The sequence below is a fragment of the Astatotilapia calliptera genome, chromosome 23 (genome assembly GCF_900246225.1).
Source record: "Astatotilapia calliptera chromosome 23, fAstCal1.2, whole genome shotgun sequence".
NCBI classification, from domain to species: domain Eukaryota; kingdom Metazoa; phylum Chordata; class Actinopteri; order Cichliformes; family Cichlidae; genus Astatotilapia; species Astatotilapia calliptera.
In genome coordinates, this window is record NC_039323.1 from 15,755,356 (window position 1) to 15,782,452 (window position 27,097).

At 41.3% G+C, this 27,097-nt stretch overlaps 2 protein-coding genes across 5 annotated transcripts in view; both read right to left on the reverse strand.

Moving 5' to 3' along the window:
- Positions 1-27,097, reverse strand: part of naaladl2 (N-acetylated alpha-linked acidic dipeptidase like 2) — a 568,261-nt gene that overhangs the window by 408,799 nt on the left and 132,365 nt on the right. The gene's annotated exons all lie outside the window — the stretch shown is intronic.
- LOC113016299 (uncharacterized) lies at positions 17,338-21,198 on the reverse strand. Its single transcript, XM_026159038.1, has 2 exons — positions 20,734-21,198; positions 17,338-20,491 (listed from the first exon to the last, which is right to left on the reverse strand). Exon 2 carries the CDS (start codon positions 20,321-20,323, stop codon positions 18,668-18,670), a length of 1,656 nt encoding a protein of 551 aa, XP_026014823.1. The 5' UTR covers positions 20,324-20,491; positions 20,734-21,198; the 3' UTR covers positions 17,338-18,667.

Here is a 27,097-nt window from a genome sequence, read left to right on the forward strand (position 1 = left end):
GATTTCATTGTTAATATGGATTATATAATTTTGGTTCATGATGACACCAACCATTTGCAGCTCAGTCTGAAGTCTTATGCATTACAATTTCAGCTGATCACTGATTCTAAGGAACTATTCTTGGTCAGTGCTGGTCCAAATAATGAAAAAATAGTGACTGTGATTAAGAAATTGTAAAAAATTGTAACCACTCGACCATGCGGAATTTTGTTGGTTACAGTGTATAAAGGTTGTTTGTCACATGCACCCAGTAACGATATTTCAGTGCACCTAATCTGGAACGTCTGATTGTTATTTTTAATTTTATGTATTTTAAAGTGGAATAATATAGTTGGTTTACTTTTGAATATACATTTCGTTTAATGTTTTAATCTAAATGTAAATCTAATTACAAGTATGGCTATAAAATGTCCATTTATACACCGACAGTACTGGCAAAACAGTAAAATGCTCAGATGATTCAGAGTAAATACACTTATTAGCTATTGCATTTAAGAAAATGACCTCTTTCACAAAAATATTAATAACTCAATCAATTAATGAACGTGGAAACCTCAAAGAAACTCACAGAGCATTCAGCTTTTTAAAGGCTAAATGAAATATTAAGTAGTTTGGCTGCAGGGAAATGCCATCTAAAGCTCAGCTATTCACATTTTGTCTTTCAGTATATGAAAACATGGATTTCTAACAAATATCTGCAGCAGACCGGGATTGTGGCAACCATTAAAAAAAATCTGCTATATCCTTCACATTTTCAGAGAAATGTCACACCTAATGGAGACAGACCAGCAATGTAAGGGGAATTAAAAGCAGTAATTGAGAGGTACTTGAATGGCCAACATGCTGTACTATGTCCCTGGGGGCTTTTAGGCTCGCACAGAGCCAGGAGACAGATGACTTTGAAGGTAAGCATGGATCCATCCACTTCCAGCAGTGCTAAATCACGGTATCTTGTCAGTTTGACGACACCACATAGTGAGACCATAATGTGTCCCATATGGCTGCTCTCTGTGCTGGGGATGCAAGCTGTACTTACACAAATGCACTGTAGGTATTATCTTTTATCATCTTTACAATGGATAAGCTCATAAATATGAATTTGGCAACTATTTCAAAGACAAGTCATAACTTATTGGATTTCTTTGATGTTATATAGATAAGAGAACAAAAACAGGCATGATGATTTTATGAAATACCAATTCATATGACGTTACATAAGGCAATTATTCTAGTATGATGTATGAAAGGGGTGAGGAAATAAGCCAAACATGGCACAGGCATAGTATTTATTTCACTTGGGTTAGCTGCTTTGTGATTTGTGAAAGTGGTGATGGTCTTGCAACTCTGTAAATCAGTTCTTGTACCACTGCTATTTATCACTTGGATGTCTCACAGCGAGATCAGTGAAGTTACTATGTATGCATCCTATTTACCACAAGAGCATAGATGCAAATGCACACAGTCTCCGAGCTAGAGAGTTCAGCCAGTGCACGTACAGTATGGCTTCACCACTATACTACCCATGCTGTTCATTAGTTGTTGGCAAAATGTCTCGCTCCCTCCCACTGATTACATCTACCAAGTTAATGAGCCACACACAGAACATTCCCCACTCCTTCAGTATACATTTCCACTCTCTCCTCCATCCCTCACCACCACCTACCTTTCTCCCCCTCTTTATTCCTTATGAACACAATCTTCAGTTTCATTTGAAGTGGCAGTTATCCCACCTTAGGAAAATATTAGAGAGCTTCTTTTCCAGAAACTCCATGGTTATTCATCATGTCAATGGGAGGACAGTTTACCAATTATCAGAGACTACTCTTCCAGCACAGTGCTTTGAGTATGCTTTGCCGACTGTCTCAGACTGCTAATTGATTGCACTCACTGTTGCTTTTGTCAGATGAAAACCTGGATAAAATTTTCCAGATGGTGCTCTTAGCATGATTTTTGTTCAAAAATCACCTGCTGTATCAGCTGTAAATGAGGTAAATCCACACAGAAGAGTGCCTCACAAACAAAAACAAAACCCTGAAAAATTGATTTCAATATTTTGACCCAAATGATTTTTTAAATTAATTAATTAATTTGTTTTGCCGCGTGGATAAGACTTCAAGTCTGAGTCAGTGGTTCTGAACCAGAAAAGCGTGTTGTGCCTATCACGGGTTGGGAAGGAGTTGCTCCCCCATTTGTAGCCACTAGTAGTCGGCAGAATAGGTAGGCAGAGAAAGAAATGAGAGAACACACACACACACACACACACACACACACACACACACACACACACACACACACACACACACACACATACATATATATATATATATATATATATATATATATATATATATACACACACACAGTTGTCAGCCACCTCCTGTACATGGATGACATCAAGCTGTATGCCAAGAGTGAACGAGACATCGATTCACTGATCCACACTACCAGGCTATACAGCAATGACATTGGAATGTCGTTCGGACTGGAGAAGTGTAGTCGGATGGTAACAAAGAGAGGGAAGGTAGTCAGAACTGAGGGGATTGAACTACCAGAAGGCAACATTGCAGACATAGAGGACAGTTACAAGTACCTGGGGATCCCGCAGGCAAATGGGAACCATGAAGAGGCCGCTAGAAAAGCTGCAACCACCAAGTACCTGCAGAGGGTCAGGCAAGTCCTGAGGAGTCAGCTGAACGGTAAGAACAAGATCCGGGCCATCAATACGTACGCCCTGCCCGTGATCAGGTACCCTGCTGGGGTAATAGGCTGGCCAAAGGAGGAGATAGAAGCCACTGACATAAAGACAAGAAAGCTCCTTACCATGCATGGAGGGTTTCACCCCAAGTCCAGCACCCTGATGCTGTACGCTAAGCGGAAGGAAGGGGGCTGGGGACTGGTGAGTGTCAGCATCACAATTCAGGATGAGATAACGAACATCCAAGAATACATTGGGAAGATGGCCCCAACTGACCGAGTGCTCAGTGAATACCTCAGGCAGCAGAAACCCAAGAAAGAGGAGGGAGACGAGGAGAGGAACCATCATGGAAAGACAGGCCCCTTCACGGTATGTACCACCGGCAGATAGAGGAGGTGGCTGATATCCAGAAATCCTACCAGTGGCTGGACAAAGCTGGACTGAAAGACAGCACAGAGGCACTAATCATGGCAGCACAAGAACAAGCTCTGAGCACAAGATCCATAGAGGCTGGGGTCTATCACACCAGGCAAGACCCCAGGTGCAGGCTGTGTAAAGATGCCCCAGAGACAATCCAGCACATAACAGCAGGGTGCAAGATGCTAGCAGCCAGGGCATACATGGAACGCCATAACCAAGTGGCCGGCATAGTGTACAGGAACATCTGTGCCGAGTATAATCTGGAAGTCCCGAGGTCAAAATGGGAGATGCCCCCAAGGGTGGTGGAGAATGACCGAGCTAAGATCCTGTGGGACTTCCAGATACAGACGGACAAAATGGTGGTGGCTAACCAACCGGACATAGTGGTGGTAGACAAACAGAAGAAGACGGCCGTAGTGATCGATGTAGCGGTTCCGAATGACAGCAATATCAGGAAGAAGGAACACGAGAAGCTGGAGAAATACCAAGGGCTCAGAGAAGAGCTCGAGAGGATGTGGAGGGTGAAGGTAACGGTGGTCCCCGTGGTAATCGAAGCACTAGGTGCGGTGACTCCCAAGCTAGGCGAGTGGCTCCAGCAGATCCCGGGAATAACATCAGAGCAGGACGCAGGACCCTCAAGCTCCCAGGCCTCTGGTAGAGGACCCGAGCTCGAAGGATAAACCGCCCGCAGGGGCGTGCTGGGTGTTTTTTTTATATGTACACACACACACACACACACACACACACACACACACACACACACACACACACACACACACATATATACACAAGGATATAAGGATAACTAGTTTTAACAGCTGCAGAAACCAAACATAGAGTCTACTTGTTACTATAAATTGTCTTCTTTGAATGATGAGCCAGCTTAAATCGACCAGTCCCTTTCTATGCACTGTATGTTGTAGCCATTATTTAATAGTTACCTTCATACTCCAGTGATAAGGCCTGAGTGCAGAATCTAGAACTTGTCTCCATTCATCTCAACTTAACTCCATCGGACTCAATTCATTATGCCACAGAGATAACCCAGGCACTGGAAAACGCAGAGTCAGCGGCCGATACACTCTATGAGATACACCAGTCGGTTGCTCTTACTTCCTACCCCTCTCTGAATGAGAGAGAGAAGGGAGGATAACAATAGAATGAGTCTTTTGCTCTAATTTAGTACAGAGTTTTCACTTTTCATGAAATGTTTAATATCTATTCTGAACCAATTTATGTGCTTCCAAGAGAGTGTCGTTTCTACAAATCTGGACTTAAACTGCAGTCAAGAATGTTAGTTCCTCTGGAGGCCAGTGGGGCGTGCTGGAATTAGAATTAGACATAAAGGGGGGACCAACATATTTTGAATTCTTTTAAAGCTTTCATCCATTCAATATGAAACAAAAATTGTAACTTCGTGGCAATATTGTAACTCAGTGGATACACATGACATTTATGAGTCACACTTCCTCTTACCAGCTGGACCCATTTGTATTTCAGAGAGTACATTTTTAGATTAAATCCAAACTAAAAGCATTATGCAAAATAATCAAGAAGTGACTTTGAGTTCTGGTAAATGCATTCTTTCTCCTAAGCATATGAAGCAGTTTAGCTTTATTAAATACAGTAGTAATAAATTCATGGACATTTATTCTGGCTTTGCATTGTTGTATTCTACCTGTAAAATTAAAACAATGGATGGAGAGAGAGAGAGAGAGAGAGAGAGAGAGAGAGAGAGAGAGAGAGAGAGATGGAGAGATAAAATAAGATAGATGAGATAGATTTTATGAGATCCACAGTTTTTGCTGTTGTAGAAAAAAGCTCCTTTTATTTCCAGATACTCCTGTGTTTATTAGGAAAACCAAAGTAAGCAAGCAAATAGGGGATGATAAAGACAGCAGAAAAAAGAAATCAAAGCAGGAGAAGACCTGAGAAAGAACAGATATTATATACTATGACTTTGTTCACAGACAAACTGAAATATACTGTAATAAGTACTAAGCCTTTTCAAGGACAGTTTTTTTTTTCTTGTGTAAATAATTCGGATAGAAGTTTTTAATTGTAAAAGCAATGTCAGTGGAACAGACAGACTTACTGATGACAGTATACATTTTCTACAAGCATCTTCATGGCTACGTGAAACTGTTTTACCCCAGTGGAGCTTTGAGTTAACACGCTAACATGCTTTCAATGACAATTACCGATTGATTTAAATCAAACTGAAATGGTGTGAGGAGATTTGAAACAAGCAGTAGGAGACTTCAACAGAATCACTCAAACATATTGAAAATGATGGAATATTGAATGGATGAGTGCTAAAGTGGGTAATGCTAATTTCTGATGCCAAATTTGTCCATATAAAAATATTATATCTGTTTATATTTGTGTTATGATAAAAGTATAGTATAGTATATGGATATGTGGACTGTGAGTTTTTCACACGGAGCAGTGGGAGTAACAATGGCATGAAGCAAGAATGAGATAAAGAGAGTCAAAGAGGAAAGCAGCTCCCTACCGTACATTTAGCTAATGGACAACAGTGTATGTGTATATACCTGTGTCTGTGTGGGCTTGCTTTGTGTGTTTGTTTGTATGTGTGTTTGTGTGTGATTCTTTTTTATGTGTATGTCCAGCTAGCTGCTGCCCAAGTCCTTCATCTTGGCCCTGGCTCTTATTGACTATATTGGAGGCCATAAATCATTGTGTACGTGAGTGTGAGCTTGTCTGTGTGTGAGTATGTGTGCTTGTATGGTCCAGTGCCTCTAAGGATGAGAGTAGCAGCACACAGCAATCTCAGGTCAGAGTTACAGCAGTGTGTGTGGGTGTGTCTGTGAAAACCCCAACAGTGCAACAGTATCTAAAGTGGTGGACGGGCCACTGGACATTATGGTCCTGACTGTCTGTCTGCTTCACACCTTCTTTACACAGTGATATAAATGCTTTACACAACAGAACACGCTTCAATCACAAAATCACAAATGTGTGAAGCCTGCGCATACACAGACAAATAAACACAAGTATAAACACAAGTACACATAAACGCAATTAAGCAGATTAAAGCAATACAAGGGAGGTTTTCATTCTTTACTTTCTTTGACTTTCTTAAAGCCATTCGGTAAGTCTTTCTGTACTTTTTTTTGTGGATAGCTCTGTTGGGGTGACTGTGGGTCACGTACAGATGGCAGTGAACTGTATCTGACATTAGCTGCCCTCCATTAACATTTTCCAAAGTGCCACAGGAATGAGCAATCAAACGGAGCAGTCAAGCAGATGCCAGGCATCATATGTGTACACACACCAGCCGAGGCAGATACAGCCATAAGCAAAGGCATCTGTGACACTACAGGAAAACAAGTGTTGACATTTGCGTCTCCCAAATTGCTGTATGTCGGTGTGGGGGTGCAGAAAGGTCTAAAAATGAGCTCTATTATCAGAGTTACAGAGATGTCACTGTCAAAGGCCTGAACCTCGTGGATGATACTGCTGACTAACACGAATTCCTACCATACTATTTATCCATTAAAGGCAGGAATGACAATTGCAGCAGATAGAATTGCTCCCTCAAGTAACTTTATTTATTTATAAATATGTTTTTAGTGCACAGAAATGTTAAATCAATAGCAAGATCATCAGCTGCAAATATCCCATGGGCCGATGCACAGACAGGTGCATACTAAATAAGCCTCTCTGCTATTCATAATAGAAAATATTCAGAATTCTGTTTAACACTAGGACGTGTTAACTACTTCCTGCAGACCCCTACATATATGGTCTGTGAATTATATGAAATTAGAAATTTTTTGTCTCTTAACACTAGCTTCCCCAGGCTTCTACCTTTCTACCTATAAAACCCGAGAGCAGCCAAATGGCTGGTAGGCTTTTAGCTAAGCTTTAGCTTCAGCCAAGTGGAAGCTAAATTGGCTAGTCATTCATATGTATATTAGGTCGTTATCTGGGAATTCTGGAGGGAGGGGAGTGGGGGTGTGTGATTGAGGGCGTTGGGGAGCTGCTAAAAGTCTCACCACTCAGCAGGCCTTGGAAATTATCCTGACGGAAGTCGACCCTTGTGACTCGGATGGAGAAGACCTAGAAGTTCAGCCGGATTCGGACTCAGAGCTGTCTGATCAGTCTTCCGGTTAGTTTCACTTCATGTTATTTCCTTTTTCATTTCAAACAAGTAAGTGGATGTAGTTAGTAAGTAAGATATTTCAGACATTATTCTGATACAGAGGAGGAGATACTGGAATCATAATTATAATTAGTATCTATGCATGCATTTGTGATTTTGTTTGACCTTCCCATTTTGCTCACAATTTGAATTTGTTCACACTGCAGATGAGGAGACTGCTTCTCCACCGAAAAAGAGAGCTTGTTTGGGGACTGAGACAGCGAAAGATGGCACAGTGTGGCGTGAAGAACATGTGGGGACCTGTCTCCCTTTCACCCCAATAGAAGCGTACGCTGCAGATGGAGAGCCAACGGCTAAGGCCAGGAGAAGTATCTCGAGTCGCCTTCAGAGCTTCCTGTGTTTCATCACTCTTGACATGCTTCGTAGCATTCAAGAATGGACTATTCAACATGCACAGCAAACGGAGCATGTTCATTGGTTCATGGACCTCCCTGAACTAATGGCATTTATTGCAATTGTGATCTTGCGGGGGGTTTACAGGGTTCCATCTGGAAATGACTGCTGGTCAGGAAACCTGGGAAACCCACAGATAATTGGAACTATGGCACGAAACCGCTTCCAAAACATCATGCAACACCTACGCTTTGATGACAAGTCCACCCGCTGTGATCGAGCAAAGACTGACAAGTTTGCTGCAATTTCCAGTGTGTGGGGATCATTGGTCACCAACTGCATCACGTGCTACAACCCTGGTCTACATATCACCGTTGATGAACAGCTTTTCCCATCAAAGACTCGGTGCTGTTTCCTGCAGTATATTGCAAGTAAACCTGACAAGTTTGGGATCAAGTTTTGGGTGGCTTGCGACCTAAAATCCAAGTACATTTGCAATGTGTTCCCATATCTTGGCAAGGACCCCAATCGTCCCACTGGGGAGAGACTTTCTGAAAATGTAGTAATGAGGCTGATGGAACCATTCCTAGACAAGGGCAGAAATGTTACCACGGACAATTTTTTCACATCGCTTTCACTTGCACAAAAACTTCTTAGACGGAAAACCACCATCCTCGGCACAGTCAACAGGATTCTCAGGGAAATTCCTCAATCCACTAGACAGACAGATCGCAATGAATTCACCACTCAGGTATGTTACAGGTCTTTTGTGGTTCTATGTTTATGTGTTTCATTGTGTGTAAAAGGGCTATGGAAATAACAATTTATCTTATTTCTTAGGTTTTCAACCTCTGCTGCCACGCTGACGGCGTATGCGGCCAAACGGACATATACAGACATTAAGCTTCTATTGTGAATGTTACATATCAATAAATAATAAAACCATGCCTGCTTTAATGTCAGGACTTGACATGACCTGGTCCATAACTGATGGCAACACAAATGCATGACTGCTACCAAGAGACAGTCACACTGGCAAACGTGAGCAGTTTAGTCCTAATTAAAATAAATCCCCGATAAGGGTGAATCTAATCATTTGCCAAACTATTTGGTTTTTTTTCTTTGCACGTTTAACCCCTCATGGATCATAGAAACTAAGTTAAGCACACACACGATGCAAGAAACACACTGAAAAGAACACAAGATTGATCGGTCCAAATGAAGCAGAAATGTACGATTCCTCGGTAAACACAAGAGCAATTTGCTTGTAAACTGGCATCAAATGTTTAGAAATGGATGCATGAAAGCATTCAAACGCTGCCTATCCAATTTGATCTGTACTGTGTTATTTTAAATAATGTACCAGGCGGGAGAAAAACAGAAATGTGTTTATGATGATCTGTCACATTTGTTATTCACAGCTTATACACTGGTTTGGATCTGGTGTTCAAAATGGCCAGGGGGAAAAAAGGAAGGAGAAATGGAGGAATTGTCGACTACCTGCATTATTTAATACTTTGAACAGTCTTCTTGACTAAGCCTCTGAAGTGCCCTCTCTACTAGTCTGGAAAGAGTCATGGAGTGAAACAGAACTAGGAAGAAGGAGAGATGAATAGGCATATTTTACGAACTCTTTTTTTCCCCCCCGCGCTCTCTCTTTCTCGCTCTCCTCTCTTAAGGAAGCTTTTGTATCACTTCTCACAATACTTCACTTACTGCGGTCTCTGAAAATAGCACAGATAAAGCCTTGAAGAGAGAGTATGGCAGAGAATCTTTAACATCCCAGAGATGGACAAAATGGATAAATGTGCTTCTGTCATTGTGTGTGTGTGTGTGTGTGACACAGAGCGAAAGACTGAAGGGACTCACACACTGACAGTTTGGATACAGTAACACATTTAAGGACTTTTCATTGTTTTCTCACGTTGAGACCTGTAAGTGAACTTTTCCCTATTTAAATAACAGTGACACATTTACAGTAACACATAAGCAAAAGAAAAAGAACGAAAACAACTAAAATCAGTTTAATTCTCCGTCAGCGTTTTGAGATTTTTTATTTATTCAGTCTGTCATTAAGGAATTCTCACATATACTAAATCCTTGTTAGCTGCTTTTCTTTCACTCTGTAGTCCAAAGTAATTTCTGAACATCTCAGTGGCTTTTGGTAGGTTGATTGTGGAGGCCAGGTCATCTAATACAGCACTCCATCACTCTGCTTCTTGCCCAAACAACCATTACAGAGCATGCAGGTGTATTTTTGGCTCATTGCCCATCGCTCCAGGGCTGCTGCAGAATATTGTGGTAGCCACGCGGCCTTAAAGGAATCACTAATGGTGTCTCTAGCAAAGGAATAATTTATCCTTGAATAGCTGACTGTCATGTTTAATTAAAACAGATGTACCAGTGTATCGGTCCTACCAGTCCAAGCTCAAGTAATCTCAAGCACAATTGCAACTTTGAAAGAAATTCTACCAGTTTACTTTTGACAAGGTCTACATTTTTTAAAATCTGAAAATCATTTCATGGGACAGCATTATACGAAAATGTCACACAAAGCTGTAATCAAGGCAAAGTGCAGCTAAAGGAATAAAAAAATCTCACATAATTCTATTTGTAGGGATAGGGACTGAAAATACTGTGGACAAAATGTGTGGATTAAAGTCTTTGCTCACTTTTAGCACATTTTGTACATCAATGGATAAAAAGGTAATATGACTTGAATAGATATATTTTGCAACAAACTAATTGCTGTTTTCTTCTTTCCTAAAACTTGTTGAATATTTAAGTGATATTTAGCAAATTGTGTTGTGCAATTACTTTTCTTAAAATCCAAAGTTTATATTGGGGCAATGTAAAGAGATTGATTTAATTACTTTAATTCACCCTTTGGGGTAGGGCTGCACAATTAATCGTTAGAAAATCGCGATCTCAATTCATACTTATGTGCGATCTCATTTCCAAATGGCAACGGTTTAAAAAAAAAGATGACGATTGTACAGCATTTTGATCCGGGACATAATCTGCATGAAAACAAGCGCTCACTCTTCCTGCTCAACAAATGACAAGGGCGGAGCCTTATACCACGTGATACAGAAGCCACCTGGCTGCTTCCCTATACCCGTCGAACTCCCGCAGGCACAAAGAAATTACGGAGGCTATTACTTATCACCTGACCAAAGATATGGCTCCCATCAACACTGTGCAAAACGAGGGATTTAGGAAAATGATCAACACCCTAGACAAACGCTACTCAGTGCCGTCCCGCAACAATTTTTCTATTGTTGCACTACCTGCTCTATACACGCAGTGTCGAGCAACGGTGGAGACGGAATTTCAAGCAGTACAACATTTTGCGGCAACCACAAAATGTGAGACATTTGTTGTTTTTATGTTCAGTCTCAACTGTTACAAAGTTGATGTGCAGTTAATAAGTGCAATAAATATTTATATTGGAAAAGAAAATCGTGAGAGAATCATGATCTCAATTCTAAGCAAAAAAATCGTGATTCTCATTTTATGCAAAATCATGCAGCCCTACTTTGGGGCACATGAATGCCCTGGAAACTATAAAGTATATCCAATAGAAACAAAGTTGAAAACCTTATGAGTATGAATCTAATATGAAAATTCATCGCATCAATAGCACATTATTATTCTTTGTGTGAAAAGGAAGCATGTAGCTGAAATGAATTACAAGTGACAGGTTTAAATGGCTTATTGGAAAGCAAACAATGAAATGTTACATTTTCTTTGTTGCATTGTTGCATTTTTTTCTACCTAGATTAGAACTACAAATGTCAGACTCATTGGACAATACCTTTAGAACCTATAGACTTCATTCCCACCTGTGATCACACCGGTCACAAAACATTTTCCTTTTCAATTAACTTTAATCACAATCAGAGTATGGCTGAAAAATGTAAATGTAAAATGAACATTCTCTCTTCTTTGATTATCAGGTAATCAAAAGAAGAAAGTTGGCTGATGTCCAGTATCCCTGTTCCCTCCTACAAAGTTAGAGATGATCAGACTCCACAGAAGTAAAAAGAGATCTGTTTTAATTATAAATGTGTGTGGGCTTTCCTGAATCGAACAAGAGGTCACACTGTTCTGTTACAAAAGTACTGCTCCACTGCATTGGGAATTACCGTGTTAAAAAAAGAGTGTTGGAGTGAAGGGGTATTTATTTATTGATTACTGAAGAGCAGCAAATGCCCTTAGTACTTTTTGAAAAGTAAGGTGCACTCTAAAAGGCACGGGCATGCAGAGGGAAGGAGAGGGTGCAGAATCAGAAAATAAAAGCAGGTTGAAATGAAGAGAAAATAAAAAAAAACCATTTGTGAAGTCCTTGCTCATTTCCTTGCTGTCTTCCTTGATTCTGATTTTCTAATAGTATTACTGAATAGAAAGGCAAAGGTATTTCACATGACTTTAAACAACTTTCTGTCATCCAATTATGTTGCTACTGTCCTGACAATGTTATGCATGGTCCCATCATTGCAAATTACTGTGACTATATGGCTTTGTGTTGTGTTTTGATTCGCTTTCTGCTGTATATCCTCATTGCTCAAACTCTGAAGCACTGCCAGAGATCTATATGAAAGCTTTATAGGTCCTCTACCAGTGGGCTGGGAGCTTGAGGGTCCCGCACAGTATGTTTTTTATTTACCCTTATGGTTTGTGTCATTTGTATTGAGGACTATGAGCAACACTTTCACATCCTGATTGTATCTTCATAATCAGTAACAGTGAGTTTTAAAAGATAAAACTAAAACTAATACATAACAGTGATATGGTTTAGATAATAATTTTTTACAATGTAGAATAAAGTCTTACTTCACTGTGGCTCTAAACTAATCTGACACAATAAAGTGGGCATATGAAATACAGCAAATGCCACAGAAAACTCAATTCAAGAAACATCTTCAACACTCTGTTCTTCTCAGAAATAGTTCCTTTGCTTTTGGAGCAAGTTTTTCAAAACCTTAAATCTTTCTTTTAAAGATGCACTGATAAAACAGCAATAAATAACAGTCACATTTTATCAGTGAACCTTACTGCAAGTGAATATAAATCAGCAACACAGTATTATTGTCTTGTTTACCCAACATAAATTACCGGCAAGCGTCTCCTTGTTAATCAAGTTGAGAACACACAAATTCAGATTGCATATGTAGGTAGCACTCACATAGACACATGCACAAATACGTGCACACACACACTACCAATAAAAGACGCACTCTTCATACTTCTGCAAAGTCAGAGTAATATGTTGTATCCATAAATACCAGAGAACCTGAAGCACTTTGCATGTCATATAAAATTTCATATGGTGCCTAAAATCAGTGTAACAACTGCTATAAAGCTTCATTCAATCATAAAGGAACACTATGCACTAAAATATTAATGCAAACTCAAGGGACTACAGGATAAATAGTATAGTTTGCTAGTTGTGAAATCTAACCGCAATAGTGTATATTTTTCCAATTGATATGTGAAATTGACGAGTTTATTTATAACGGGATTGTGCAAGGTGTAACTTAGAAAAAAAGAAAGTAAGGAAACAATTAAATCAAACATAAAAAATAGACAGTTATTAACCATAATATCACATGTGTACAGACAGATGATTCAGAAAGTCTGAGCTTGCACAAACACACAGTGGGCAGAAATGTATAATGCCAGCTTGTTTAACCCCTAGAGGCTCGCATAAACTTTGTATAAAGTGTTTTATGGAAGATATGCATTGTAATTGAGTAGTGTGCAGTGATGTAATCATGTTTCCATGCATAGACATGAAGAATAAGAAAAAGGAAAGGTGACTTTTTTGTTATTTCTGTCTTGTCTGAATAGATTAATCATGGCATTGGTCTGTATGATCTGCTATTATATGGAAAGTCAAACAAATATATTATCACCAGAAAATGCTACTAGCAGCTTTAATACCAAACCTTTTCACATTTCTCTCTTCCCTCCCTCCTCTTCCCTGCTCATTTATTACTCAGGTCCTCTCCTCTCCATTTCCTCCTGTCTGTGAGCAGTGTGGTGACCTGAACCACACAGTGGTGATTGCCTCTGCAGTTCAATGTGGAGGTCTCATTTCCGAAGCCCCATGACTATTCCTGGAGGTACAGCTCCACCGTGATTGATGCTTTATAAAACCATTTTTACAGTTGTGACATTTCAGAGAAAACAAGCAGGGTCTGAACTTTCCATCTGCTGGTTCTGCCCACCTGTACCTCCCCCTTCATTCGTTACAATCTCTCCCTCGCTCACCTGTTTGTTATTTCTTTCTTCATACTTTGCCTCTTGTTAAGATTCAATATTGAGGAAGGGTACAAGAGGTGATCGAAGAATAACCACACTGGTCCGGCCGGGTGAAGTCAAACGAAGATTTTAATGAATACACGCGTGGGAAGAAAACTCTGTACGGAGACAGGAAGTAGTCTTCGACTTAATCAAAGCATGAACAGATATTTTATAGCATCAGGGTTTATTTACTGACGCCCCTTCATGCGTCACATACATTTTATACATAGATCAGATCAACATCATGACTTTTCACCTAGAAAATCATCTTCTATTTTCATGGCTAGCCCTTCCTGTCTACCTTTCAGTTCTTGTCTTGTTCCTCTTTCTTGCCGAGACACCAAGAAACGGTTCCTCTTTTACCAAGACAATTTTGCAGTTACAGCCAAACATAACTAACCTCTCCTCTAAATAAATCTAATTTAAAGTGTGTGTGTGTGTGTGTGTGTGTGTGTTGACCTCACATGCTCTTTGTGTCACCTCTTACACTTCTGACCTTTTACCAGACCAGAAGCTCACTGAGACTATGTGTATGTCTTCTACTAAATAAATGTTTTAATCAAGAACCTCTACTAAAACCTTAATATAAAATGATAAAGCTATCTGTTACATTGTTAAAGCCTCGTCTTAGCCTACGGCTCAAAATAACTTCCTGTCTTCTTTCTGCATACAACTTCCTGTCAGCCTGCAACTCAGTCTTTCTGAAAGAGACACTGTCTAAACCTTGGAATGCAATATCCATGCTGCAAATTATATTATTAATGCAATAACAATTATTTAACAATAGCAGTAAAATAATTTCCCTCCTCGACACTCCCCCTTTTGACCTCTGAAAACCAGAGGTCACAATACATTGTGTCCTCACGCAGACCCTTCTCTGGTGGTCTCGAACCTCGAGATCTCCAGGATCCTCGCCCCTCCTGTGGTCGCCGAGATCAGTCTTCTGCAAAGGAAACAAAACACCTTTTCTTGCATCTCCCTAACTTATCCTATCTGGGACTCTTTAATTAAAAGCCTGATCCTAATTATCTTCTTAACTTATTGACTTGTATTTGTGTATACTCTTCAACGTTACTCATCACTTTAAAATTCTTTTAAGCGCTGGTTTCACGTCCAGTTGCTCGCTCTACTTTCCCTTATCTGATCATCAACATCCTATGCACAAGTTGTCGCTGCTGCAAGTTAATCTACTCCAAAAGAAAACAACCACTTCAATCAATTAAGTATAAGCATATAAGCAATTACTCCTGTATACATTTCATCATAGCTAAATGCTGCCTTGAAACAACTCCTATGTGTTAACACTAACTTCATTTTAAAACCTCACATTTCCTATGTTATCACCTGTTTTGGTATAACCTTTTTATTTCATTTTGCTCCCTTAATGTAACAATACCTTCTAATTCTAATGTATCAGACTTAACCAAAATATATGCTTTCCTTCCTCTTTGGTCCTTCTTTAAGTTCAGTTAAAAGCTAAATGAATTTAAGGCCTTTTGCCTGGAATCAATACTGTCATGTGTGTTTCTTAACTCTGTGTCTGTAAGCGTGTGCAATCCTTCATGAACTCATATTATCCTCACAGTAGATTGGCTAATCATAGCGCTAGCCAAAGGCTCGTGACCCTCCAGAGACAAATTTGAGCCACAACTCCTTTAAAAGCACAAAATGCAATATGTATAAAATAGTTATAACTGCACCTGAAATACAAAGTTAACATCATCATAAACATCTTATGGTCATCAAAGCAATGGGCAGGGCTGCGACCCAATTTAGCCCTGTCTGCACAAATTTTAGCCAACTTGTTTTTCAAATTTAGGTTCATCCTCCCTACCTCTTGCAAATCTTTATTCTTGAAGTGAGTACCATTGTCTGATCTAATTCTCTTGGGAAACCCATGCCTTGGAATGTAATGATTAAGCACTTAATCACGCTTTTCGCGTCTTCACATTCGGTCGCCCATGCTTCGGGCCATCCAGTCAAAACATCCACACACACCAACAAATACCTCACCCCACCTGGGCCTGTATCAATCATGTCGGTATAATCAATCACGACCTCTTCTCCTGGCCTTCCTGGCATGAGAACCTTACCAGCTTCAGGTTTTACTGCTGGCTTTGGGTTGTGTGCCCCACAAATTAGGCACGTTCTGGCCCTTTCCAGTATCATCCTTCTCAACTCAGGATGCCACCATCGGCACAAATTTCTCTCCATCTGTTTCACTCCCACGTGACCAAGCCCGTGAGCCTCATTCACCTTTTGTTCCGCCATTTTGGCCGTTAAAGCGGGACGCCCATCTGGCCCCCTCCACAAACCGCCATCTTGCCAGGCTCCTTTGTTTTCCCACACCCCCTTTTCCTCTGGGGATGTCTCCTCCTGAGCCTGTCTAACTTCTCCCATGCTATTAGTGCTACCCTCCTCTTCTGGGGTTACCTGCACCAGTTGTCTCTGTCCTTTGTAGCCCGCTGCTTCCTTTGCGGCTTCGTCAGCTTTCTGATTTCCTCTTGCCACCATACTGTCTGCTTGTGAGTGGCCTTTGCATTTTATAATACTTACCTCGTCTGGGTCCTCCAGGGCCTTTTTGTGACAGATGGGTGCATTAATGGCCGTTCTGAACCCGGCTCTCTTCCACTGAGCCAGTTCCACATGAGCTGCTCCAAACGCATATGCTGAGTCAGTGTAGATGTTCACTCTCATGTTTTAGCCAACCTCAGGGCTCGAGTTAGGGCTATCACTTCAGCTCTCTGGGCCGACTGTTGTCCCTCGATTTTTCCTTCAACCTGGGCTTTCTTAATACAGTCATGTGGTTCTCCTGACCCCATTAGGTCCGCCATATTTATTCCTTCATGTGTGAATATCAGATTTGGCGCCTCTAAAATTTTGCTGAACCTTTGTTGCGTCAGTGGAGTCATTGTGAATGCCTGTGAGTTCACATAGGCCACTACACTGTGTGTAGTAAGCACTTTCAGTGGGTGTTCCCTCACTATATGTGCTGTTTTCTGAATTATCTTTGCTACTCCTGCTGCGTGTTGTGTGCATGTGGGATGCCTTGCTTCTGTTGAATTTAATCTTATGCTGACATACATAAGTACATCCCTACCTCCCCCTTTTTTCTGAAACAACACACCATTCACAACTCCCTTTGTTTCTGAAACATCAAGATAAAATGCCTCATCATAGTTAGGTGTGGCCAGATCTGTGGCTCTTGACAAATCCTGTTTTAGTGAAATGAACGCTGTCCCTGTGTCCGGCGTCCAAGGCAATTCAGCCTTCAGATTTCGAACACTAACTTTCTTGATCAAGTCCCTTAAAGGGGCCGTTTTACCCGCATAGTTCGGAATGAACTGCCTGCTGTAACCTGTCAAGCCAAGAAAGGAAAGCAACTCCTTCACAGTTCTTGGTTTTGGATGTGTCAGAATTTGGTCTCTGTGTGTGTTCATTAACCCCACTGATCTGTGTACGATCACCCGGCCCAGAAATGTTACCTCTGGCCGGACCAACTGAAGTTTTTCTTTGCTCACTTTGAAGCCACACTCCGCCAATCTGTTCAACACCACGAGCGATGCTGCCGTACAGGCCGCTGCTGACGGGGCTGCAATAAGAAGATCATCAACATACTGTATTAATTTACAGCCCCCTGGCAGTTGACATGGGGACAATGCCTCTTTCAACACCTGATTAAAAATTCCTGGTGAGAGTGCAAAGCCTTGTGGTAGGCGTGTGTACCTAAATTTGCGACCTCTGTATGTGAATGAGAAAATGTCTCTGAGTGACTCGTGCAGTGGGAGACAAAAGAATGCATTCGCTAGGTCAATACATGTGAACCACTTTTGGTCTTCAGTTATGTGCTTCTATTATGGTCTGTTAAATGGTATGTCATACTTCAGCCGGAACAGGACAGGCGAACAGTTAGCTAGACCCACATCTGTGGGCCCTGCGGACCACAAAGTACCAGGCAATTTTGAGAGCTCAGCTACTGCATCAGGATGATCCATTCTTTCCCTGTCATGTATTCTAGAGATTTCTTTATGTTCTAAGATCACTACATCGTTGGACAAACAAGTTATGCGATATATTTTACATTTTGGTGCATACCAGACATTTGGAATTTGGGTGCCTTGCCAGCATGCGTTGTCCAGCGCCCGCTTGACCATTGGTCCCAGATCTCTTGGCCCATGACCCTCGTGGACCGCCAATGTAATGTGAGGGGCTGAATCCTCTCCCACATTGTACCAAGGCAGTTGTTCATCAGTAAATTTCACAGCCGCGGCCACACCTTCTGGTCCAACATAAATGTTATGTGTTTGCACATTCCACGTCTGTCCCTCAAGATCAGACTGGAACTGTTCCCGATAGATATCGTTATCTTCCCTATCATAAAAGAGTGTAACGTGGAAAGGATCTCGCGGTGGGGAATAGACGGCCAGGCTCATTATCCAGGGTTTCCACAGCTGATAATGTCTCAGAATACCTTCTTCCACTAGCCTCCCCCAGTAGATTTTGGCAGTGGGTTGTTCAGAGTTCTGGACTAGATATTGAGTCTTTGAAGGTGATCCCAGTTTCACAAGCAGGTCCCTGCCCATGAGATTTTCCAGGCACCTGTGAGGACACCACATATTGGTGCTTCAAAGTCTGTTTTCCCAGCTGTGTCAATGCTGGATCATCATCATTGACAGCATAGGTTCTGCCGTCCCCACGCTGTTCAGTTTCTCCGGGCTCCATCAGTATTGCTCCCCCTCCCAGCCCCAGTCGGCTACTGGGTACTGGGGGGCTGGTGCTGCATTCGGGTTTGGAGCCTGATGTGCTCCCCTGTAAGCAACTCTTTGTCTTGGGCCTCCTTGTGCCTGGGGTTGATAGCCTCGCCTCTGATAATTTCGCTGCGATTCAGGGCATTCTCGGGACCAGTGTCCTTCTGCTCCACAGCTGTAACAGGCAGTCCAAGACACACTGCCAGGATTCCCCGGATTCCGAGCCCTTTGTCCTCCCCTCACGGATCCACCACGCCCTCTCTGCGGTCCACCGGTCCCCCAATTCCCTACGGGTTGACGCTGCCTTGGTGCATTGGCGGGCCAACGATCATCAGGGTAGAGACCCGGATCCTGATCTGGCCAGTCAGGCACAGGATCGGGCTGAGGCCTTGCCACCATTATAGTCTTATTTAGTTCTTTCGGTTCTTTTTTCTTCGCATTATATTTTTCGCGAGCCTCACCCAGCTGCAGCCTAAGCAGCTGCGCCTGTGCTTCATCTAACTCTTTCTTTTGTGTGTTCGTCAAATCCTGTTCCTGCTGAAGTCTGTGGGTCACATGTCTCTCCCACTGCACCGAGTCTGCAACGGCAAAATCTGGGTTCTTTTCCAAGTCAACTGCAACCTGATTGGGCAGCCCTGCCAGCACTGCCGAACGACACCACGCTCTACTTTCACCCTCCTTCCCCGGATGTATTCCTGTTCCTAACAACCATTGTTCCTTTGCTTTAGCTAAACACTCTCTGGGTGTGTTTTTGGGATCCCAAATAATTTTTGGAATGGCTCCAAAGTTAGGAGTTGGGTCCTTCTCCCAAACTGCATCTGCTAAGTCACTCTGCACCTCATGATATTTCAGGTCATTTGCATATCTGGTTGTTTGAGCTATCTGCTCTACATCTGCTAACCCACCACCCAGCATACAACGTCCGGCCAAAGTGCGAAAGTCGCCCAGCGCTAATTCTTCTCCTTCCCAATGTTCTCCCTTGGTTATTGGTGGAAGTTGTTTAACCAATGCTTCCAAATCTCTCACCTTATAGGCGCGATAAACTGGTTCGTTCTTTGGACCTGCTATTAGAGGCAGACTTAAACCAGGGTCAGGAGCTCCTTGTTCAAAACTCACTCTTCTACTCTTCCTCAACTTTCCTTTCCCCTTTGAGCTCTTAAATATGGGCTGTCTCTGTGCTTGGTCTCTCTTCACACTTCTTTTCCTCAAAATTAGGCTTGTACTTGGTTGGGGTTCAGCTCCTCCATCTTCGTCCTCCTCATCGTCTTCTTCTGATGACGTCGCACGGTCTTCATTCTCCTCTTCTGGCCCTCCCTGCATTACTCTCTGCTTTATAACCTCCAATGCCGTTAATGCCTCTATGGACGCACGTAGGGCCTCATGCATTTGTCCATACACTTCTCCTTCAGTTTTTAACACCAAGGTCAGAGGTATTTTATCACCCAGCCCTTTCTGTTGGGATATAATAGGTTTACTTACCTCAACCTCCATCGCTTGGCACTCTTTCTCTGCTGATTTTGATACTCCAGGGGAAGCCAAGCGAACAGCTTTCTTAAGCTGTTCGAGCTGATCCTTCAGAGGTTTGCATCCCCTTTTCCTACTAGGTGTCGCACCCGAGCTGTCAGCCATTCTCTGAAACACAGACTTACCTCTTCCAATGGTTCCTCGGATTAGTGTTTTTTCATTTATTTTAAACCCATTAACGGCGCTGCGCGTCCCTTGTATACTTTACAGCAACACACCCTCAAGGGTCCCTCAACTTGTCCCGTGCTAATAAGTCTAAAACCAAGAAATCACCTTTATGACATTATGTCAAAGCTTTCTCCATGTTGCACAGCCTGCCACAGGTCTAACAAAAAAATCGCTGCCCGAGAAGGCTCCCACATATCAAGGTGGTCGTTTTCACAAACTTCCAGCAGACCCTCAAATAAACAAAAACAACGACCCAGGCAGGCTTCCAGTTCAGCCTCCTCAATTTCTATGCACACTGAAAACTCATGGGGAGATTCTTCTGTCTCCCCGTGTCCTACACAATTCACCTCCAAATGATCCCCTACAATTGAAATTTCAGTGTGGAATGACGCAGAGATTAACATTTCCTTATTTATTCACTATATGTAACCTGAATTTACTCTCTCTTATCAAATAACAAAGGTTATCTTTTCAATTTGTTATTGAACTACTAATTAAGTTGCTTTTTATGGTGTCAGTGATAAACTGCCCCTAAAAAGTCCACTTTATTGCGTGCTCATTGAGTTACTCCTATCAAAACTATTTAACAAGTTCAATTTACACATACTCATTAATCTGTCACGCTTATTAGTGGCTCATGGTTGCTTAAAGCCTATGTCTGACTTGACCACAGAGTTAGAGCATCATTCAATCCTCTCAGGATGACCACTCCACTTACTCTGCATCCAGTCAGCTCATGAATTAACAACCCTTGCAGACTGTAACCCTTTTATTTTTTGTTTATGCCTTCAAATCCACCTTAAATCTTCTTTACCTAACCGTTGGTTTTAAACACAAACAATTCTTATATTCTATTTTGAAACGCTGTCACCATTCATATATTTACAATGTTGTTATTTACTAAGCCAGCATTTTAACTGCAGACATTTATCCACATTTGCAAACAATAGTTATAGAGCTGAATGACACACAAAACCGAAAGCATAGTCCTCTCATGCGCTCTGCATCAGCTGCCTCATTTGCATGCACACACACTCTTCATCTAAGAATAGCAGCAGGCAGTCAGTGCATTGCTGACTCGACCCACAGAGATCTTTTTTAATACAGAGACGTCTTATATTTACAACTGCACAGATTTTAAACCTTTTAACACCTATCAAATTTCGACAAATTTAACATAACCGTTTTTTGCGATCAATTAACCAGTATCAAGACTTTAACTGTTTCTGGCCTCATTTCTAAAATCCCTAACTCAATTTAAAAGCGTCAACCAACCCAAACTTTGCCTGAAGCTCTATTTCTGGCATTTCACAGCCAAGGCTTACCCCGAAGTGTTAAGTTAAAGTTACACGCCCGAAGACCACTTCTGCTGGCCAAAAAAGCGCAGATACCGTTGCAAACGGTAAGGAGACTCTAACTCCTAGCTATTTTGGAGGTTCCCAAGTTCTCCCCGGTTGCCAACCGTACTAACCCTATTCGCCGATAGGTCAGGGCCAAGCGTCCTTGGCCGGGAGGGAGCGTTACCTCCGAGAACTGCGCTTCCTAGCAGACTCGAACTGCCGTTCTAGAATAATTTATAATACTTTGAAACAACAATCAACACCCGAAACAAGTGTATAACTGAAGTAGGTGCAACCTAGTGGTCAAATGGAGACTCCAACTCACAAAATGAACGCTCAGGTCCACTCTTATGACCAAATTTGGACTCTAACCAACACAATAACCAATTCCCTACCAACTACTTGAGACTCTAACTCAATTTCTTTGGGACTTCAACCCAGTATTTAAACTTTTCTTATCAGACTCTTAACTACTTTCATTTCTTCTTAGCAGAACTCTAACTGCTTCAACTCATGAGATTTTCATCAAAATCAAAACAGACATCCACCAGTAACTTCAGTGAGTAGACTTAAATTTTATCATATCCAATTTGGCACACTTTGGAAATAATTCAACAGGTAGTGCCTTACCTTTTGGATAAGCCGGCTTATGCCCACTCACTTAGACCACTGGAATTCACGTCTGCCCGTCAGACCACCCAAGACCCCGGATTTCTCCGTCCAAACCTCCAACTCTCCTTCCCCAATAACCGGACGAAGCCCCCAAATGTTAAGATTCAATATTGAGGAAGGGTACAAGAGGTGATCGAAGACTAACCACACTGGTCCGGCCGGGTGAAGTCAAACGAAGATTTTAATGAATACACGCGTGGGAAGAAAACTCTGTACGGAGACAGGAAGTAGTCTTCGACTTAATCAAAGCATGAACAGATATTTTATAGCATCAGGGTTTATTTACTGACGCCCCTTCATGCGTCACATACATTTTATACATAGATCAGATCAACATCATGACTTTTCACCTAGAAAATCATCTTCTATTTTCATGGCTAGCCCTTCCTGTCTACCTTTCAGTTCTTGTCTTGTTCCTCTTTCTTGCCGAGACACCAAGAAACGGTTCCTCTTTTACCAAGACAATTTTGCAGTTACAGCCAAACATAACTAACCTCTCCTCTAAATAAATCTAATTTAAAGTGTGTGTGTGTGTGTGTGTGTGTGTGTTGACCTCACATGCTCTTTGTGTCACCTCTTACACTTCTGACCTTTTACCAGACCAGAAGCTCACTGAGACTATGTGTATGTCTTCTACTAAATAAATGTTTTAATCAAGAACCTCTACTAAAACCTTAATATAAAATGATAAAGCTATCTGTTACATTGTTAAAGCCTCGTCTTAGCCTACGGCTCAAAATAACTTCCTGTCTTCTTTCTGCATACAACTTCCTGTCAGCCTGCAACTCAGTCTTTCTGAAAGAGACACTGTCTAAACCTTGGAATGCAATATCCATGCTGCAAATTATATTATTAATGCAATAACAATTATTTAACAATAGCAGTAAAATAATTTCCCTCCTCGACACTCTTAACTCCTTTTCCCACCAGTGCTTTATTCAATCTTTCACCTACTCTTTTTTTCTTTATTTGTGTCCTACATGTTTGTCATTGTGAGCAGAAAATAAGAAAAACAAATAGAGATAGAAGCAAATGTAAACACAAACACACACAAAAAAATTGTTCACATCGGCATCTAATTTGTAATTTTAAATCGGATATCTCCGAAAACTTTCTGAAAAGACATTAGACAGTGTCTATGGTAGTTTTCCCAGCCATTTTTCATGTGTTTTGGGGACGTGAAGAGGGCACATATCTGCATCCCTTCAGGTGGCTTCCATGCAAGAGGTGCTTCAGGAGTATGGGGCAATTGGGCCCATCGTCACAGACAATACATATACTATACAACTATAGAGCGAGCATAGTTAAAACTGCTGCTATGAGCTCAGACTTGTTACTTGCAAGATACCCTTTATCATCAACTTTTATCCATATTTATATCGACAGAATTTCTGGTATAGCCAACTGGCAGAAGGTTTTGGGATCCCATCTTTCTTTCTTTTTTTTAATTTTGAGGAGCCAAGTATTAAGCATTTGAGATGGGCGGGGTGCCCACTCTGAGGTGTAAAGGAGCTGCTCCACAGATTTTTTATTTTTATTTTTTTGAAAACCAGAGGAGAATGAAGTAGGAGATTGACAGATGCATTGCTGCTGCATCTGCAACAATGCAGATGCTATTACAAGCTGTTATGTTGAAGAGAGAACTGAGCATTAATATTAATTAATATAATTTTAATTAGCACTGCTATTCTGAATTGCCTTAGTTTTAGCTGAGTAAAAATAAACTTTGGTTTGCTAATGTAACAATATGACTTTGGCACACTTTGTGTGCCGTTAACGTTCATTCCTCATCAATGGGAAAGGAGTGGGACACCTGTTGTTGTCATTAATATTTATTTATTCTGAAGAAAAAATGCATAGATTATATTTAAAGAATTACCAATGCAGGCTAAGGTCTTCATTTTATTACCTGCTTGAAGGTATAATAATAAAATTAACTTGAATTGTCCCAACTGTCAATTACTTCTTCATACAGCACAGATGGTTAGCTTTGTGTAGCACTACCAGCCAGCTATCCTTCTAAAGGGACTTATGTGTTGGCAATGTACAAATGTGAGTGTGTGTGTGTGTGTGTGTGTGTGTGTGTGTGTGTGTGTGTGTGTGTGTGTGTGTGTGTGTGTGTGAGAACATATGTCACTGCCATGCTGCCAGTTCAAGGTAGTAAATTCTCCATCATGACTATCAGTATGATTAAATATAGTTACCTGGTCACATCCATCATGACACATAATCACAGAGAAGGGCACACAGGTTGTGGACGAGGGGAGTAAGCTAATGGAGTAAGCTGCATTCAGAGTGAGTTCATTACCGTATCAGTACAAATAAAAGGTTTTCATATCCGACAATTTGTAACTAGCCAGAAGACAGTGATGGGGAGCACAAATGCAAGGGAGTGACTATATATATATTGCATAATACTCATCATGTTAACCCAGTCATTTATAATGAATCAACAATAACCACTGACATTTTTAACTGTGAAGCAACTCCTCTTTCTCAGACGTTTTAACTAGGCTACTGAATGTTCACGGCATCATTAAAATTTCAATGCATCAAAATACCTTGTACATCATCAAGCTCCTGTTAGGGGCACACTGAGAATACTAACAGACCCATTTACAAAGCCGTGTGCAGCGTGTCAAGCCTGTGTGTCTTCACTGGCAGCCATACAGTACAAGGTAATCTGGTCTTACTCTTGAAAAGATGTTTGTTCCTCACAATTTCTATGCCTATGTTGATAGTCCTCAATTTGTAGTTACACAAAATATTGTATCTTGCAAAGCCCTCTTACTTAGTGAGAGGGCTTTGCTTACTTCTTGCTCAGAGTATTCAGGACTCTCTTCAGGACTCTTTCCAGTCTGTAGTGGTGACAAATATTCACAATCCACATTATACCTACGACCAATCTAGAATTCCCTTTAGCTCCAACCAGTCATGGCAGATGGCTGCCCCTCCTTGAGACTGGTTCTGCCAGAGTTGTTAGGTTTCACAAAATGCTTTCTCATAGGAGGTTGTCTGATTCTTCAAGGTTTTTTTCTTGGTCATTAACTTGCAATACAAAGCACATTGACTGATTTTGATATTACAAGCTATATAAATAAAACAGAATTTAATTTAATTGAACTTGAGTACGCAGGAAAAAATGACAATGAAATGACGTAAACATCAGTCATGTCCTCTACATGGATGACATCAAGCTGTATGCCAAGAGTAAATGAAATATTGATTCAGTGGTCCACATCACTAGGATCTACAGCAACGATGTTTGGGCTGGAGAATTGTACTCAGGTGGCAACAAGGAGAGGGAAGGTAGTCAGAAGGCAATATTACAGACATTAAATTCAGTGCTTTATATTGCAAGATAAAGATTCCACGATAATAACGACAAGGAAAACTACAAGTAGTCTGGAATCACAGGCAAATGGGAACCATGAACTAACCACTAGGAAAGCTACAGCTACCTGCCTGAGAGTAAGGCAAATCCTGAGGAGTCAGCAGAACTGGAAGAACATCAAAGGAGGTTGAAAGAGGAGATATAAGCCACTAACATCAAGACAAACAACCTCCTTACAATGTATCAACAGTTTCACCCAAATCCAGCACTCTGAGACTGCACACTGAGTGGATGAAGGGTGACCAAAAACTAGTGAGTGCTAGAACCACTATCCAGGATGGAACATAAACATTCATGAGTGCATCAGAAAAAACATTAATGAGTACACAGCTGATTATGTGCTTAGTAAATATCTCAGGTGGTAGAAACCATAGAATGAAATAGAAGAGAATGAAGCAGAGGAACCACTGTTGGAAACAAAGTCCCAGCATGGCTTGCACCACTGGCAGATAGACATAGTGGCTCATACTGAGAAATCCTACCAGCAGCTGGACAAAGCTGGACTAAAAGACAGCACAGAGGCACTAATGATGGTAGGACAAGAACAAGCTTTAAGTACAACATTAATAGAGGTTGGGGTCTACCACATCAGGCTCGACTCAAGGTGCAGGCTCTGCAGAGATGCGCCTGAGACAATCCAGCTCATAACAGAAGAGTCTAAAATGGTAGCAGGCAGGGCATACTTGGAATTTACCAGGCCTATACAGGAACATCTGCAATAGTATGGCCCTGTAGTCCCAAGATCAAAATGGGACAGACCCCCGACGTTGGTTGAGAATGACTAAGCTAAGACAAACAAGATATGGCTAACCAAGAAGTGGACAAGTAGAGGAAGAAGGCTGTAGTGACTGATTCAATACCAAGTGATAGCAACGTCATGGAGAAGGAACACAAGAAGCTTGAGAACTATGATGTGCTGAAATTGAGAGAAGGTGTGGAAGGTGAAGACAACAATGCTCCCCATGGTAAGATTCCACACACACTAATATACACTTCACTTTCTTAGGAGCAGACAGCATGTCACATGAAGGTCAACGTTGTGAATTTATGCATACTAACACTTTATAATATCACTCTTTTGAGAAAGGGCATGAATGTTTTGTGACCTGCAGTAGCACTTACAGTTTAATCTCTCTCTGCATGTGATCTGTTAAGTACATATGATTAAGTATTCTCTTCAGGCTGTGAGTCTGTGGTGGTGTAGGATGTAGCATGTCCTTTACACATAAATAGACTTGAACAGTTTCTGAGCTAATTATGAAAGACAGACCATTAAATGAAGATTCAAAATTACTCAGGGTATAT

Coding starts and splice junctions, on each gene's coding strand:
- LOC113016299 (XM_026159038.1), bottom strand. CDS start 20,323: ATGGCTGACAGCTCGGGTGCGACACCTAGTAGGAAAAGGGGATGCAAA.